Below are 18221 nucleotides of genomic sequence, written 5' to 3' on the forward strand. Positions count from 1 at the left end.
AATGGGAAATCGCCAATAAAACCATTATGTGCAATGTTCATTCAACGAGGGAACGTTGCTCACGATCAACAGGAATAAGCTTGGTTTCATTCCAACATTTAATGTCGCCCAGATCGCTCAGTGAATGAGAGTGTATGAATCCAACGCTTGAATACACTGTTGGCATGGGTACATTACAAAGAGTATAGAGCTGTTTTCAAAAGCGTCTGTCGCTAATATAATACATTTTAACAAGAGAATACGTCACGCCAATAACAACACGTCGACAGTGCAGGACAGATCTCTGCTGACAGTCATAAGATTTTACCTTGAGAATGAGGTAAGTGTGAGTCCACTTCTTCCTTTCTCATTATCTAATCTTGACACCGCAATTGTCACCGGGAAATTGTCACGCGTGCAACAGTGCTGGGATTATTGTAAAGGAACGGGTATTTGTTCGGTCCCTACCTCAATATGTCTGTGTGAAAGGTAGAGCTGAACATTATGTTCAGGACATCCCACACGTCCAGCAAACAATTAGTTTGAGTAAAACCTGAAGACGAATGATATTTTCCCAGTTGTTTTCTTAAACAAATTATTTTTACTCTTAACCCCCCACAGCTTACATTGCCTGTATATTATTATGTCCAGATTAAAATTTGAAAAAAAAATGCAGCAAAGAGGGTTTTGGTGATCCTGGCACAGCGTGGTTTGGCTCATCGTCAGCTCAGGGCCCTTGCCTCCTCTACACGCAGCCCAGACAGCGAATGGGACTTCTCCCAGGAAGCGCTGCCTAGTCAAACCTACCCAGAACTTTTCGGAGAATGTGAAGGCCCCCCAACACTGCAGCCTCCTGCATTGTAAGAAGGGCTGTATTCCTGGTAGAAAACCCGGGTACTCTCCCAATGTCAGTCAACAGTTTGGGAGGTACGAAACCTAAGGCACCAAGCACAATGGGGAGTCGGACAACTTGGTACTTCGGATGCTAGCATGACATTTCCAAAGCGAGGTCTGCATATTTGCCATGTTTTTCCTGAATCTTGTATATTACATATTGTCAAAAGGGACAAAAAACTCAATGTTATATATGATTTCATTGGATTCATAAAAAGGACGAGATCAGGTTTGTTAGGCTGGATGAGTCTGACGCTGGATAGGAGTCTATTCCAAAGATGTTGTATTTATCATTTTCCATGACGCTCTCTTCAAATTCTGGGTCGTACCATGCATGGCGAAGACGGTAATAAAATGATCAAGCCACTCCATCATGTCGCTTAAGATTCTGTGTTTGTGCCAAAGCTGGGCATCCACTGACAATGTGTTGGACAGTCCCATTAAATTCATAACATAATCTATATTTCATGTTTACATTTTGATGCAAAATCACACATTGGCGGTTTCGGGTGGGAAGTGACTGGTCCTGAGCAGAAAACAGAAAGCCTTCTGTTTCAATTTTCCGGCCAGCCGACCTCATCCAGGGCAAGGACTCTGTAGGGTTGCTGACCCTCTCATCATACTGTACATAAACTCGATGCAGTCTGGGACAGACAATTCAACAATATAAGCTACATGATATTATTATTATTATTATTATTATTATTATTATTATTATTCAGGACGTCTGTCACGTAATACCTAAATACCCGCAACGCGCAATCTAAATGGTGAAACAATGGGTGTATGCTTTCTTTTGCCAGCTAGTATTAATTTTGTATACCATTGTTCCCCAGGTGTACGAAATGGAGTATGAGCAAAAGGACATCTTTGATTCTGATTGGAATTTTTCTTTTCCTTGGGTATAAGTCAGCTTTCTTCACAGTGACAAGACAACATTGCCCTGAGGTGAGAACATATAACTGTAGGCTTCTGTATTAGTATCAAGTCAACCAGCTTTCCATAGGGACAAACAAATTACTTTTTGTTTATTCCACAGAAATACTGCTAAAACATTCTAGACACAAGCACTTTTCACTGTCCCTTGCACAAACTAGTTCTATTTGTGAAGCAGTTTTAGTTTTCGCTTTAGAATTTAAAGAAATCTATATGTAGTAATCAATACAACAATATCTATAGAGGCAAAAAAATTAAATACATTTAAACAATTATGCAAAGAAATTCCTAAAATACAATTTGAAAAGGATGTAGCAAAAGAAGTTGTAAATGCCGCTAGAAGCAAATCTTGTAAAGTCTTTTGGAAAACAATTAAGAAATATTGTGATTCTGTACATAAACATGCAATATTTCAACAATCTCTTTAATCTTCAAAGGAATACTGATTCTTCTTTTGTGATGAGGTTAGATAATTTATTGAAGCCCATGATATTGCTAATTGTAACCTGTGCAGAAACCGTGATGACATTTTGGCTGGGGAAATTACAGATGATAAAATCAGAAATGTAGTAAATAGTATGAAGAAGTCCCCCGGGGCTGATGGCATACCAACTGAGGCACTTGAAAATATTTGTTCAATATTATTATCATGTTACAAACTACTTTTTAATGAAATACTTAACACGGGCAACTTAACTTTGGCAACTCGGACTTATCGTACCACAGCAAAAATCGGGGAATAGGGATGATCCTGATAACTACAGGGGCAATGCTCCACTTGATATACTGAGAAAAATAATTACCACAATATTAGAAACTTGCATTAAATTCTGGGTTGCTACACAGTATATTTTCAAAAAACAATGAAATACAAACGTAATGTTGCGACTGGCTATTTGTTTAAACAAAGTGTCAAAAGATAACTGCAAATTGTCTACAACTGTACAGAACAGGCGCCCCCTCTACATACTGTTTGTAAAAGTGTCACTATACTTTTGCCTCATGGCCACAAAATAAGAATAAAATGTGTGTGTGTGTGTGTGTGTGTGTGTGTGTGTGTGTGTGTGTGTGTGTGTGATAGGTCATTTATTTGTAGTTTTCAAGTCAATTCATAACATGTATCTCTCTAACTTAAACGTAGATGGCTATATCAATACAATTGGTCAGATGTTCAAAATTAATATTTTCCTTGACAGAGCAAAACTATTCCAGCTCAGAATATCATTCTAGATTAGTATTGCATGTTTGTTGGCAAATATCTTAAAATCTTTGCTTAAAAAACAATATAAATGCTTTTATATTCCCAACACCTTGCTGTAACCAAACTTCGCCACAAATATATGTATGCAGCAAAGATTTAAAATAAGTAGCCCAACAAGCTTTAACATTTTCTGCCCTTCTATACGGAAAATCATAAGAACATTTCATGATAACATTAACCTGTTGTGACAATAACCTTAACCAGAATTTTATAACTTTTATATAATGCAAAACCTGGATTGATATTCTATTCACAATACCTCTTGCAATTATGGTTTGGGTGTATTCAAGCTCAGAACAAGTTTACAGAAACGATCGTGTACATTTTCAATATCGGGTGAAGGATGAAATCCCCAAACCTCTGCTCCATAATTTAGAACTGGAATTACGTTTATATGAAAAATATGAAAACAGACACTAGCTGGGATTGTTGTGAATTGTAATATTCAAACTACTTTCTATGCCAAGAACCAGCGGATCATAATTGCACACCTAGAGATTTATAACTAGTGACTATGTCAATGACGGATTCTCCAATCCTAAACTTTTCATAATGTCCAAGTTTGCCTCCATTCCTGAAAACAAACACTTTGCTTTTTTGAATATTAATAGTCAATTTCCATTTATCACAATATGAGGAGGGTTGGTAAAGACGTTTTTGGAAGACGTTAGCTGTTACATCTAACAAGATTATGTCATCTGCAAACAATAAAATAAATAATTGAAATGGACTTGGAGTTAAACCATGAGCTCCCTCACAATTAAAAAATGCCACAATATCAATGATGAAGCATGAAAACAAAATATCATCCATCATTTTTTTCATGATCCCACACCCCCTCCTTATAATAAATAACAAGTCCCTTATATAACTATTTTCAATTGCAAATGAGACCCGTGAAGATCCCGGGTAGAATAGGTCTTCAGCAACCCATGCTTGCCGTAACAGGCGCCTATGCTTGTCGTAAAAGGCGACTAACGGGATCGGGTGATCAGGCTCGCTGACTAGGTTGATGTGTGTCATCGATCCCAACTGCGTAGATCGATGCTCATGTTGTCAATCACTGGATTGTCTGGTTCAGACTCGATTATCTACAGACCGCCGTCATATAGCTGGAATATTGCTGAGTGCGGCGTAAAACAACAAACCAACCAATTGCAAATGATGTCATCTACATACACTTGTAGTACTACGAACCATTATGTACATACATCAAGGTCACTCGAGCAGCATAAGAATTAATCAGTGTGCACTATGATAATGAATGATATAAAATAATTTTGTATAATTATACAGATGCGGAGAGTTCGGTAGTTTGTTAAGCATTTATAACTATATGAAGACATGAGGGCATTCTTAGGAACACATAGTCAGTTTGTTGTGGGGGCACGGGTGGCCCAGTCGTCTAAGGCGCTGCGATTCGCTGTGCAGAGTTGCGTCCCTTGGGCACGCCAGAAACCTATGATTGTGGGTTCGAATCCCGGTTCGCCCCGATTATGTTACTAGGTTTGTCAGCACCATACCCGTGCTCGTGGGTTTCACCGAAGTGGTAAACGTCTTAGACCTACATCACTTCGGGCTTTCCTCCCACATTAAGCTGACACGCCGCGATATAACTGGAATACTGCGTTAAACTGGATTGCTGAAAACCTATTCTCACCCGGATCTTGACGGGTCCCGTCACTGTGACATTTTCACCTCTTGTCTGTTTCAGGAAGGAAATCATAAGGGAGTTCGTGTACAAGAATCGTTCCAAGGAGCTAACAACAACGATGATCCTTTTCAAATACCACCCGATCATATTTTAAAGAGCATGCCATACGAAGAACTGACGTCTCTATATCACGGGTAAATACTTCCTATGACGTGTGTTTTATATTATGATTTTTTCTCATAATTATCATCGGTAAACCTCCTCTTTTACCTGTCTGTATCAAGGTAACGTTTCTCTCTCTCACCTGTCTGTATCACAGGTAACAATCCTCTCTTACCTGTCTGTATCACAGGTAACGCTACTATCTCACCTGTCTGTATCCCAGGTAACCATCCTCTTACCTGTCTGTATCACCTGTGTGTGTCATATATAACCCTACTGTCTGACCCCACTGTATCACAGATAACCCTCCCCTCTCACCTGTCTGTATATGTATAACCCTCCTGTCTGACCTCACTGTATAATAAGTAACCCTCCTTCCTTACCTGTCTGTGTCACAGGTAACCCTCCCCTCTCACCTGTCTGTATATGTATAACCCTCCTGTCTGACTTCACTGTATAACAAGTAACCCTCCTTCCTTACCTGTCTGTGTCACAGGTAACCCTCCTCTCTAACCTGTCAGTATCACAGGTAACCCTCCTCTCTTACCTCTCTGTATCACAGGTAACCCTCCTCTCTCACCTGTCTGTATCACAGGTAACCCTCCTCTCTTACCTGTCTGTATCACAGGTAACCCTCCTCTCTCATCTGTCTGTGTCACAGGTAACCCTCCTCTCTTACCTGTCTGTATCACAGGTAACCCTCCTCTCTTACCTGTCTGTATCACAGGTAACCCTCCTCTCTCATCTGTCTGTGTCACAGGTAACCCTCCTCTCTTACCTGTCTGTATCACAGGTAACCCTCCTCTCTTACCTCTCTGTATCACAGGTAACCCTCCTCTCTCACCTGTCTGTATCACGGGTAACCCTCCTCTCTTACCTGTCTGTATCACAGGTAACCCTCCTCTCTCATCTGTCTGTGTCACAGGTAACCCTCCTTTCTTACCTGTCTGTATCACAGGTAACCCTCCTCTCTCACCTGTCTGTATCACCTGTGTGTGTCATATATAACCCTCCTGTCTGACCTCACTGTATGTATAACAAGTAACCCTCCACCCTTACCTGTCTGTATTCCAGGAAACCATCCTCTCTCACCTGTCTGTGTCACAGGTAACCCTGTTTGGTTTCTCTTTAAGGTTGTCGTCACGATATGGCTGCAATATTGCCGATGTGACGTTAAATGTTAACTCACTCACTCACTCACTCTTTAAGGTTGATTTTACAGACTCCAAAGTTGCTTTCCATTTTAGGTTTGTGAACAATGTTGGTGTGCTGTGTAAAAACATCGTCCGCCTGGGTAAACCGACTGACGGTGGATGGGAAGTGTGTCACGATCAGCAATACAGGCCCCCCAACAATTGCCTGGTCTACTCTGCCGGGTAAATACTTCACCTTTACTGTACAGCCCCTCCAGCAAGTGTCTTGTCTACTCTGTCGGGTAAACACTTCACATTACTACACAGTCCCTCCAACAAGTAACTAGTCTGCTGTCGGGTAAACACTTCACATTACTATACAGTCCTCCTGCAAATATCTAGTCTACTCTGTCGGGTAAACACTTCACATTACTATACAGTCCTCCTGCAAATATCTAGTCTACTCTGTCGGGTAAACACTTCACATTACTATACAGTCCTCCTGCAAATATCTAGTCTACTCTGTCGGGTAAACACTTCACATTACTATACAGTCCTCCTGCAAATATCTAGTCTACTCTGTCGGGTAAACACTTCACATTACTATACAGTCCTCCTGCAAATATCTTTTCTACTCTGTCGGGTAAACACTTCACATTACTACACAACCCTCCAGCAAGTCCCCAGACTACTGTCAGGTTAACACTTCACATGTACTATACAGTCTCTCAGCAAGTTCCCCGTCTACTCTGTCGGGTAAACACTTCACATTACTACACAACCCCACCAGCAAGTTCCCAGACTACTGTCAGGTTAACACTTCACATGTACTATACAGTCTCTCAGCAAGTTCCCCGTCTACTCTGTCGTATAGCCCTTCACGTTACTGTACAGCAACGTGTCTAGTTCGCGTTTATTTCGAAATATCAAGGCCACCTTCTTGTCGGTCACCTCAAAATTGTATGAGATATAGTATTGAACATGGTAGGAAGAGACACTCTCATAATTCTGTGGAACAATATATGTTTTAGATTGACACTTAATTGTAATACTTACGTAGGTGTTGATTATCAATATTGTATCACTATTATTTCCACACAATCCTTCATCTGGCACGTAGTGATATTTTAACTCGTTATAGATGTATTTAATTGGGAGAATGACACATACAGTGCAGCGTCAGGTAGGTCAGTCGTTTAACTTCTATATGTGCGTATGTGTTCTGTTTCAGGATAAATAATGACTTTAGTTTTGACGATGCTATAGCAAAGCAGTACGGGTGTGAAGTTCATTCATTTGATCCGAGGTACGTAACGGTTTAGTTTTTCGCGTCATCTTCCAATGCCACTGAAGTTATAGCACAATAAACTGAATTATCATCATAGTTAGATTATTAGTTGGCCTGGCGCACATCGTTTGCATGTGTTGGGGACCGACCATACAATCTTCACCGGGATGTGTGTATGGGGGATGATTTCGGGTGTCTGTAAAATATTTCTAAACGAGTGTGTCAGGTACCAGTTATCTTACAACGGCTGCAGCAATCTGTGCCTTACATACCATACCATTTTACCATCAAATCGATGCATATTCTGTCTATTCTCATGATCGCAGCGGTGTATTAATATATAACAAACCGGTAATGTAATCCGGCTTATTGCTAAAAATATCATTGAAATGGTTATAGGACAAGAGAGTGAATTACCATCATAGTTAGATTAAATCGTTGTCCTGGTGTCCATCGTTGGAATGTGTCGTTCGTTCGTTCGTTCGTTCGTTCGTTCCTTACTACACGAAGTTGTGTCAGGTACCAGTGTGTTATTTAAAAACGTATCCAACGAGGGAAATATTAGATACGTTTGAAACAACGTGTTGTACGCTGCATGGTACATGACATGCACGGCTGCAGCAATCTTTTTCTTGCGCACAAAACCATGTTACCATAAAATCGATGTATATTTTCTCTATTCTTATGATTGCATTGGCGTATTAATACATAACACAACGGTAATGTCATCCGGCTTATTGCTAACTACCCATTCCTAGTGTGACCCTCCACAAGAAAGGTTTCCGCCATGTCTGTGGATTATCAAGGCGATGATGATAACGCGAACCAGATAAAATCAAACTACATTTATTGAACACTCTAAAGCCATAAAGTTTGGACACAGACGTAGGTAAATTCGAGGTGAGCACGAAAACTTATCAATTAAAAGCAATCAGGAAAATAGACCGGTCATAATTTGCCTATCACAGACCCGGAACAGATATGACATATGTTTGATACCAGTTATCTCCAGTATATTTTCTCGCCCACAGGAGTGGAAGAAAATATGCCCCGAAGCATGCTCTTAAATTGGATCAAGATATCCGAATATGTGTTTCCACTTATGTTCAAGACTGAATTCCTTCTGGACCATCCGATCTTGTATATTTTCTCAAATTCCAGCATGAAGAAAAAGAGCTACAGACGGAGTGAGCAAGTATTTTTTCATAATATAGGAATCTCGGCTGTTGATGTTTACATCCCAGCCAACATGACTGGATGGGAGATGCGTACACTAGGAACAATCAAACAGAAACTTGGCCACGCGAAGGTGAGACAACTCTCCACTCAAGCCATACATTCATTTAAATCTGGAAATTTGTTGATTTTTTTTAGCATTTAACAGCAAGTGGTTGGCGTTATATATTGAAGTTACTGTGTGACGTTGTCAAATTTTATAATCATGGATGAGGCCAACCAGCAGTGTTTAATGGTGTGGTCGATATACAGGTAGAAAACACTTGGTGCCAGGTCTGGTGAGTATGGGGGTGAGAAAGCTCCCACATTGTCGCAGAGCGGCCTTTGCAAGTCGAGAGGTGTGAGAAGAGGCATTGTCATGAAGTAGTAGAACTCTAGCAGTCAGCATTACTCTTCACTTTTCTTTGATTGAATCTCTCAGGCGATGAAGCAAATCAGCATAGTAAGCACTGGTAATCGTCTTTTGACTTTCTAAGTAATCAACAAGGATCACATCCTTTGCATCCCAGAACTTTCTTCACTGATCTTGAAGACTTGAATTTCTTTGGTGCCGGAGAAGTGGAATGGTGCCATTCCATTGATTGACGTTTTTACTCGGGTTCACAGTGGTAGTCCCATGTTTTATCGCCCGTTACTAATCTCTTTTTGAATTTGACGATATCCTCCTCAATTAGCTCTACATTTTCTCAAGCAATGTCAATTCTCTTTTCCTCAAGATCAGAATTTAGAAACTTTAGCACCCAACGAGCAGGTATCTTATTCATCTGTAAATGTTCATGAACAATAGTTTCAATGGACCCATGGCTTCGACCTGTGTCTCCCTCAAGTCAGCAATGGTAATACGTCTATCTGACAGTATAAGTTTTTTTCTGTCGTGATTGAATCTTTATTGATGGCGGTTGATGGACGTCCAGAACGTTTATAAGTGGAATAGCTAGGACACTTACTATGAACGTCTTGGGGAGTACTTTTCTCCATAGTAAAAAAAACCTTGATGACTGCTCGGTACTTGTTCTTTTCCATTTCTGTGTCCGTTTGGACCCCTATCATGTTCAACTGGCTGTCACTAATATACAAACGGCCTCAACAGACCAAATACACTTGCAATGACTAGTTCACTGTCTTATGGCCTATAGTTGAAAGTTAGTCAGGCTTAGAAATTTGTTTCCAGCCCTCGTATTACTGTTGTTGTTCTTTCGGGTACAAAAAATGTCCTCTGCTTTATAGCATTTATTCACCTGGTGAAGGAGTAAGTATATACCCGTATATCCCGTTAGTCGCCTCTTACGACAAGCATAGTCGCCTTTTACGACAAACATGGGTTAAGGCCTTCATGGATAGTTCCTCATTATAGAACAGTTGCATTGACGTTCATAACTTCTCTTCCTTTTGTGTATCACTTCTAAATGCCATTCAAATACTTTATGACATATACATATGAAATATTGTAAAATATAATATATTTCCATATAAAAAATATTGCAAATGATTGGCTGATAATAAAAATATTGGGGCTTGTGCTGCATTGCTGCGCTGAATGTTGCTGATTTCATCGTGTTGTCTGCAGTTTCTAGTCTGTTTATTGAATTTGATATGAGCTTGTGTTTTCGGTGTTCTAAACGTAAAAACGGATTTGCACACTTTGTGTAGATCCGCTGAGAGGATTTACATAAAGTAGACACAATTTATGGATAACAACTTCTTTAATTACTGCCTTTACAGTAATTAAAAAAGTTGTTAGCTATCTCATAAATTGTGTCTTCTTTGTCATCCGTCAATTTCTAAGTAATGCCTATCAAAACAATATATGTTGACATCAATCCTTTCATATATTTCGGCGTACCCAAGCTTATTGGTTTTCAAAACATTCTTACAACATGTGTGTGTGGCCATACAGGTTTAGGACGCTCACCATATTGAGCGTGGAAGACGTGGAAACCCTCTCTTACATTGCTAGAATTGAACTTAAGGCGGTATAACGCCTCTCCCATACGAAATGTTTAGACTTTGTTCAGGAATATGATAATATATGCTTATATGATTGACAAGTAAATGTATTTGTTAAGCTAAAATATGTTAAAGTTGATGAGATGTTTTTAGAAAGCATTTATAATGTTTGACATATGAATGACAGTTCACGCACATATCAAACAGTTACTGTTCATCTTTGGTCACGGATTTGCTAATTGAAGTTGGAAGTTGGAAAGATCATCCCTTTTCGCACATTTAGTCATTTCTGACGTAAAAAAAATATTAACATGTTTATTAAACAATGACTCCAGTGGAACATATATGACAATGCCCATACGGTTATTACAAAATTATCCGTAACTTAGAACCATGGAGCCAAACATGATGATCATCCTACTCAGTCTTTTAAACTTTGGCGTTTATCATAACCATGGGTCAAAATACAACATGTAAAACTATTCATGTTTGTATTTCTTTTAGCGACGTGTTGATGTCTTAAAGATGGACATTGAACACTGGGAATGGAAAGTTCTCCCACAAGCCATTGCGAGCGGCTTCCTGGATGCCGTAACCACCCTCGATCTGGAGCTCCACAGCTGGATAAGAAATAAAACGTATATTTACGAGCCCCCGGCTGAATTTTATTTGGGATATTTGAGAACACTGAGACAATTACATCAACTTGGTTTCCGTATTTTCTTAACACACAAGAATCTTGGATCCTGTCAATTCAGATCTAGATTTGGCATGATGAGGACCAGTTGTCAGGAGATCGCCATGGTGCAGACGAAGATGAAGATGGGGATGTAATAAAGGGGTGGAGCTTGTTTAGGCTGCGAAACTCTTGAGTTGTAATAATCAGTTGTATATATAGTCGTTAATTTGTCAATTCATCGGTTGACACAATATTTGAATAAAAGATATTATATTTCTCTATTATACGTTTTTTAAATATATGGTTAGCTTCCAATTAGTTTAATTTGTTTGTTACGTCACGTCATCATTGATGAAATGTGTCAGCATTGTCATAGTTTAATTGACATTATAAATATGCTGTTAATGTATTTGTATGTGAATGACGCCTTACATACAAAATATCAAAACGAACATATTGTCATTTTCCTGGTCTACCTGACCGCCTCCGTGGTCTAGTGGTAGAGTGTCCGCCCGGAGAGCGGAATGTCCGGGGTTCGATCCCCGGCCACGTCCAACCAAAGACGTTAAACGATGGGACTTGTTGTTACCCTGCCTGACGCTCGGCATGTTGAGGATACAACAAGGACTTGTCTGCTCGGAGTAAGTATACTTGTGTCTGAGTGGGGTATTCATGTGGGCCAGTGGGCCAGCACTATAAATCGGCATCAGTCCGGACTAGTACAAGCAGCCACACACACCTGCATGCACGTGGAATATTAAGTGCAATAATCAAGGGACGCTACGTTAAACCCCATTTCACCTCACCGTATGTGAATGACGTCTTACATACAATGTATCAAAACAAAAATCTTGTCTATTTCCTTGTCGACCTGACCGCCTCCGTAGTCTAGTGGTAGAGCCTTCCGCTCGGAGAGCGGAAGGTCCGGAGTTCGATTCCCGGATTCATACCAAAGACTTTAAAAGATGGGACTTGTTGTTACTCTGCCTGGTGCTCGGCCATAAGGGGCTATAACAAGGACTGGCTGGCTCGGGGTCAGTATACTGTGTCTGAGTGGGATATTCATGTTAAACTGCGGCATGCTCACGATCGATTGCAACACTATCACCAGATAGCACAGTGAATGAAAGTGTTTGAATATCGCCTTTGAATATACAGTTGCCATGGGTACATTATCAAAGAGTATAGAAATGTTTTCAAAAGCGTCTATCGCAAAAGAATGAACAAGAATATAATTATGTCACCCAATAATAATCCGTTCGCGTTAACAGATCTCGACAGACAGTCATACGATTTTACCTTGAAAATGAGGTAAGTGTGTGTCTTCTTCTTCCTTTCTCAGTATCTAGGTTTCTGCAGTTGACACTGGGAAATTAACCCATCACAGTTTACATTGCCTATTACATTGTTTTAAGTAGTATCACGAGGAATATAATGATGCAGCGGTTCGAGCCTACATTGCGTGTGTATGGGCTTTACAGCAAATGGGACTTCTCCCAGGAAGCGCTGCCCAGTCGAAACAACCCAGAACTTTTCGGAGAATGTGAAGATTCCCCAACGCTGCAGCCTTCTGCATTACCCAGATTGTCAGAAGGGCTGTATTCATGGCAGCGAACCCGGGTACTCTCCCAATGTCAGTCAACAGATTGGGAGGTTCCAAACCTAAGGCACCCAGAAAAATTGGGAGTCTGACAACTTGGTACTTGGGATGCAAGCGTGACACTTCGAAAGTGAAGTCCGCATATTTGCCATGTTATTCCTGAATCTTGTCAATCACATTAGTGTCAAAACGGACAGAAAAAAATTCAATGATATAAATGATTTCATTGGTTTTATAACCAAAAGGCAATATCAGGTTTGTTGGGCTGGATACGTCTGAGACTGTATACGGGCCTATTCCAAAGAATTTTGTTTTTATCATTTTCCATGGAGCCCTCTACGTATTCTGGATCGTACCATGGATGAACTTCTGTTGAATAGGAATTTCGTCCTGGAGACCTGTGACGCGCCAAAATAAATATGCAGTTATTTTCAAGATCTAATATATACAATTATATCGTGTAACTATATGAGAAGTAGTGGTCTGTTGGCCAATAATACATCCCTGAGCGTTACCGCAGGTCCTTGTGTAGTTAATGTCACCATTGTCAGAAATGCATTATCTTAAGGCCAGACACTCCGAACAGCACCCTATCCTTGCATAGCTGGTTGTACGGTTAAATCGCAAGTCATAAAAACAAACTTGATATCTACGTTGTCTGGGGTACTTATTCCATTGATCCCAATACATGATATCCCCCAATTCGTTATTGCTATGAAAACATATATCGACCAATAGCAGTCGACTTGCCATTTTAAAAGCGACTGGACAATCAGACCCGCACAGAATGGGGACCTGTGTCATGGTGTTAGAAAAGGGCCCCTTAGGGACTGGTGCCAGCTCTATAGGGTTTTACAACCCTTGCTGTGTGTATACAGAGGATTCACAGACACCACTGAGGCACTGGCAACAAGTAAGACAAAAAAACCAACAAATAACAAACATTTGTTAATGCGATTTATCAACTTTAAACAAATACCACTTAAATAAACTTTGGTATTTTAACATTATTTTAAAGTGCAGAATCTAGCTAATTGTAATAACGCTAATTAAAATCATAGCAAAACTGCTGACGAATTGATGAAGAAATTCGCAGGAGGAATTATCATTTCAAAGTAGTAACTGTAGTATATTTCAAAAACAAACCATCTACTTCACGTGTGGTTGACATGCTATTTAAGGCACATGTACGATTTGAATCTTTATAGCCAAAGTCAAAATTTAAACTAGTTATAATGTTGATAAAACTGTGTGTCGTGAAACACAGATATCGTATATCGTGTTCGTGAGTCTCGTCACAACGTGTCGACGATGAGGGACCCTGAGCCTTGAGGGAGTGATCTCAGCCTAGGCTCAAAACAGTTTGGCCTCCTACACCGGGATGTTTGCCACTGATGATGGGAATTGGCGGCTTAATTAACTGTCGGGCATCGGTGGTTTTAGTGGCATCGTGGGTGGAGCTAACTGATAAGCGCTCTGACACCCATGTCAGTGTTTAGGTGTCAGTGATGTGTATGGTTACATCTTTTGGAGATGGGTAAAAACCAACCCTTTACTATTACAAATATCGATGATTTCTTTATGTTTGTGCATACATTTATAAATCTAATGGCGGCGTATGTGATTTGTGACGTGGGGTGTGCGTGTTGCTTTAATGACACATGTGCCCAGCCCCCTGCCCCCTGTAAAATAGATGAATTGAATACGATATCGAAATGATAAACGTGTTCATTAGGCTAGAAATGTTAAAACAATATTCAATATAAGATGTTAAAGATCTTCTTGGTAGTAACAACTTAGCAGCTGTAGAAAGGGGTGTAGCTGTTGTAATAACTTAGTACCTGTAGAAACGGGTGCAGCTGTAGTAACAACATAGCAGGTGTAGAAACGTATGTAGCTGCAGTGGCACCTTAGTAGCTGCAGAAAGGGGTGTAGCTATAATAAAAACTGAGTAGCTGCAGAAAGGGGTGTAGCTATAACAAAAACTGAGAAGCTGCAGAAAGGGGTGTAGCTATAATAAAAACTAAGTAGCTGCAGAAAGGGGTGTAGCTATAATAAAAACTGAGTAGGTGCGGAAAGGGGTGTAGCTATAATAACAACAGTAGCTGCAGAAAGGGGTGTAGCTATAATAAAAACTGAGTAGCTGCAGAAAGGGGTGTAGCTATAATAAAAACAGAGTAGCTGCAGAAAGGGGTGTAGCTATAATAAAAACTGAGTAGCTGCAGAAAGGGGTGTAGCTATAATAAAAACTGAGTAGCTGCAGAAAGGGGTGTAGCTATAATAAAAACTGAGTAGCTGCAGAAAGGGGTGTAGCTATAATAAAAACTGAGTAGCTGCATAAAGGGGTGTAGCTTTAATAATAACTTAGCACATGTAGAAAGGGATGTAGCTTTAATAATAACTTAGTACATGTAGAAAGGGATGTAGCTTTAATAATAACTTAGTACATGTAGAAGGGGATGTAGCTTTAATAATAACCTAGTACATGTAGAAAAGGATGTAGCTTTAATAATAACTTAGTACATGTAGAAAGGGATCTAGTTTTAATAATAACTTAGTACATGTAGAAAGGTATCTAGCTTTAATAATAACTTAGCACATGTAGAAAGGGATGTAGCTGTAATAATAACTTAGTAGCTGTAGAAAGTGTTTAAAAATGGATACAAATTGCTGCAAATTAACTGCTGGTCTTCATGAAACGTGAGATGAAATATGAGATGAGACAGGCAAGCGTTTGTCAACTTGTACATATTCAATACCTTCTAAAAACGTCCGTTCTGGATTAGTGCATAGCTGTTCTCGAAAGTTCCAGACCATGCTGGATTAGTGCATAGCTTTTCTAGAACATTACAGGTATACCCTTGACCCCAAAAGAATATAAATATAGTAACTCCCACACCACTGCTTACATTAGATAGAACTACATCCTGACAAATATTGTCGAAACACTATGCAATGAACTTCAACTGAACCTCGGCACATGTAATGTTATACAAGTACAACATTGTTTTACAATGAATTGCACTGCTGTACAACACATTCCCTCTTCGGAGAAAACAAATGTGAACATATTGAAACCTTTCTTTGCCAATTAAAGTACAAAACACGGCTAAGTACAGCAAATAATAGTAACAATTATTTATGATGATTATGAGAAATTGAAATCGAAATGCAAATCATGTTTGCAGTCAAAACTGATCACATTCAACTAACTCGGGATAAAGCATCACCAATAACGCCTTTATCTTTAATATCCTTGATGTCTAAATCAAATTCCACAAAGACCTAATCTAGCGCATAAGTTCTTGGTTTTTGTTCTTCATTTTATGAAGAAAAGTCAGTGGATTGTGGTCAGTGTACACTTGAATACGAAATAAAGTAATACCACAATTCACTTCAAATTGTTGCAAGGCTAACAACAGAGCAATAGTTTCTTTTTGCAGATGTAGAATAATGTGTCTGATGTTTGTCAAATTTACCTGAATAATAACATACAGGAGTCTGATTCATCTTCTTGCGAAAAGACAGTTCCAGCACCAATGTCACTAGCATCTATTGCCAGTCGGAAAGGATTTTTAAAATTTGGTGCTTGGAGAACTGGAAAATTCATGAGAATGGCTTTCATTTTCTCAGTAGCAGCCTGACAATTGCTGCCTCAAACAAATGGCACCCTTTTGTACAGCAAATTAGAGAGAGGGGCTAGCACATGTGAGAAATCTTGACAAAACTAACGGCTGTAACCAGACATACCCAGAAATTTCTTGAGTTCCTTTTTGTTTAGGGGAACCTGAAATTTTGAAATAGCTTCCACCTTTAATTGAATGGGCTGTCCAATTTGTAGGTCATACCATAGGCCAAGGAAACTAAAATTACAACCAACTTGGTGAGTCTCTCGAAAGAAGGCACGTATCCTCTTCACGTGTTCGTCCCACTCCATGTAATGAGAGATGACATCATTGATGTAGGTTTCGACATATTGGCTGTAATGTTGTGGGGTCACTGGAAGGTCGCTGGAGCGTTCTTGAACCCAATGGCATAACTTTACATTGATTTATAGAGTCCACCTGGAGTAACAAACCTGAGACTCGCATGACACGCTCGGTGAGTTGAAACTGCCAACACCCCTTGAAAAGGTCAAACTTGCTGCAAACTTGGCTTGACCGATTCTATCGATGCAATCATCTATTCTTGGTATTAGGTAAGAGTCAGGTTTAGAACAACGTTCACCCGTTTTATGTCTGTACTGCATCTTAACTACCATCAGGCTTCACTATGACTTGGTTCCATAGTGTCATGGTCCAGCATGTACTGAACTTCCTTCTTCAGAGCAAAACTTGAAAGGATTCATCCGGAAGTTAGGTTGTTTCACAGGCATGGCGTCCTCTACATCTTCATCAAGATATGTTTATAATGTGATTGTGACAGTGGTTAGAGGTTGTTGTGGGAGGAAGGTCAAAAGCAGAGGTGCACAGCTGTTTTGAAAAACGTTAGTAAGGGATGGGAGATGATGTAGCTGTAGCAGGAGCAGTAGTTTCAGTTGCAGAAGTTCGGTCCTTAGTTCTTGTTTGATCCTTTTCACAGTGCCCCACGCGCAGTAAATGACACTTTGCGTCGTATGAATGGCAAGGCTTTTATCAATTCATTGTATTAACACGACATTCACATGCAAATATATTGACATCATCATGTTTATAATGTCATAATTATATTCTTGTTCATTCTTGTTCTATTTTTTTGCGATAGACGCTTTTGAAAACATTTCTATACTCTTTGATAATGTACCCATGGCAACTGTATATTCAAAGGCGATATTCAAACACTTTCATTCACTGTGCTATCTGGTGATAGTGTTGCAATCGATCGTGAGCATGCCGCAGTTTAACATGAATATCCCACTCAGACACAGTATACTGACCCCGAGCCAGCCAGTCCTTGTTATAGTCCCTTAATGCCGAGCGCCAGGCAGGGTAACAACAAGTCCCATCTTTTAAAGTCTTTGGTATGAATCCGGGAATCGAACTCCGGACCTTCCGCTCTCCGAGCGGACGCTATACCACTAGACTACGGAGGCGGTCAGGTCGACAAGGAAATAGACAAGATTTTTGTTTTGATATACATTGTATGTAAGACGTCATTCACATACGGTGAGGTGAAATGCGGTTTAACGTAGCGTCCCTTGATTATTGCACTTAATATTCCACGTGCATGCAGGTGTGTGTGGCTGCTTGTACTAGTCCGGACTGATGCCGATTTATAGTGCTGGCCCACTGGCGCACATGAATACCCCACTCAGACACAAGTATACTGACTCCGAGCAGACAAGTCCTTGTTGTATCCTCAACATGCCGAGCGTCAGGCAGGGTAACAACAAGTCCCATCGTTTAACGTCTTTGGTTGGACGTGGCCGGGGATCGAACCCCGGACATTCCGCTCTCCGGGCGGACACTCTACC

The 18221-nt window shown here is 40.1% G+C and overlaps 1 protein-coding gene across 2 annotated transcripts; it reads left to right on the forward strand.

Annotated features, from left to right (window-relative positions):
* The first annotated feature begins 241 nt into the window (after positions 1-241).
* LOC139446113 (probable methyltransferase-like protein 24) lies at positions 242-11385 on the forward strand. Of its 2 annotated transcripts, none has more exons than XM_071227397.1 (7): positions 242-319; positions 1710-1821; positions 4785-4918; positions 6134-6262; positions 7251-7325; positions 8469-8616; positions 10995-11385. In XM_071227397.1, the coding sequence occupies exons 1-7, from the start codon at positions 315-317 to the stop codon at positions 11322-11324; spliced, it is 933 nt and encodes a 310-aa protein (XP_071083498.1). In that variant the 5' UTR covers positions 242-314; the 3' UTR covers positions 11325-11385. The 2 variants fall into 2 exon arrangements, with proteins under 2 accessions (XP_071083498.1, XP_071083504.1); XM_071227403.1 differs by having other exon boundaries at positions 275-325.
* The last annotated feature ends 6836 nt before the right edge of the window (positions 11386-18221 follow it).

Source organism: Haliotis cracherodii, unplaced genomic scaffold (assembly GCF_022045235.1).
Source record: "Haliotis cracherodii isolate W230 unplaced genomic scaffold, xgHalCrac1.p SCAF_10, whole genome shotgun sequence".
NCBI lineage: Eukaryota > Metazoa > Mollusca > Gastropoda > Lepetellida > Haliotidae > Haliotis > Haliotis cracherodii.

What these genes read in the sequence shown, in the direction of transcription:
- LOC139446113 (XM_071227397.1), top strand. An exon ending in CTGACGTCTCTATATCACGG is followed by an intron (nt 4,919 to 6,133) that starts GTAAATACTTCC and finishes TTTCCATTTTAG; the next exon opens with GTTTGTGAACAATGTTGGTG. An exon ending in GTTCATTCATTTGATCCGAG is followed by an intron (nt 7,326 to 8,468) that starts GTACGTAACGGT and finishes CTCAAATTCCAG; the next exon opens with CATGAAGAAAAAGAGCTACA.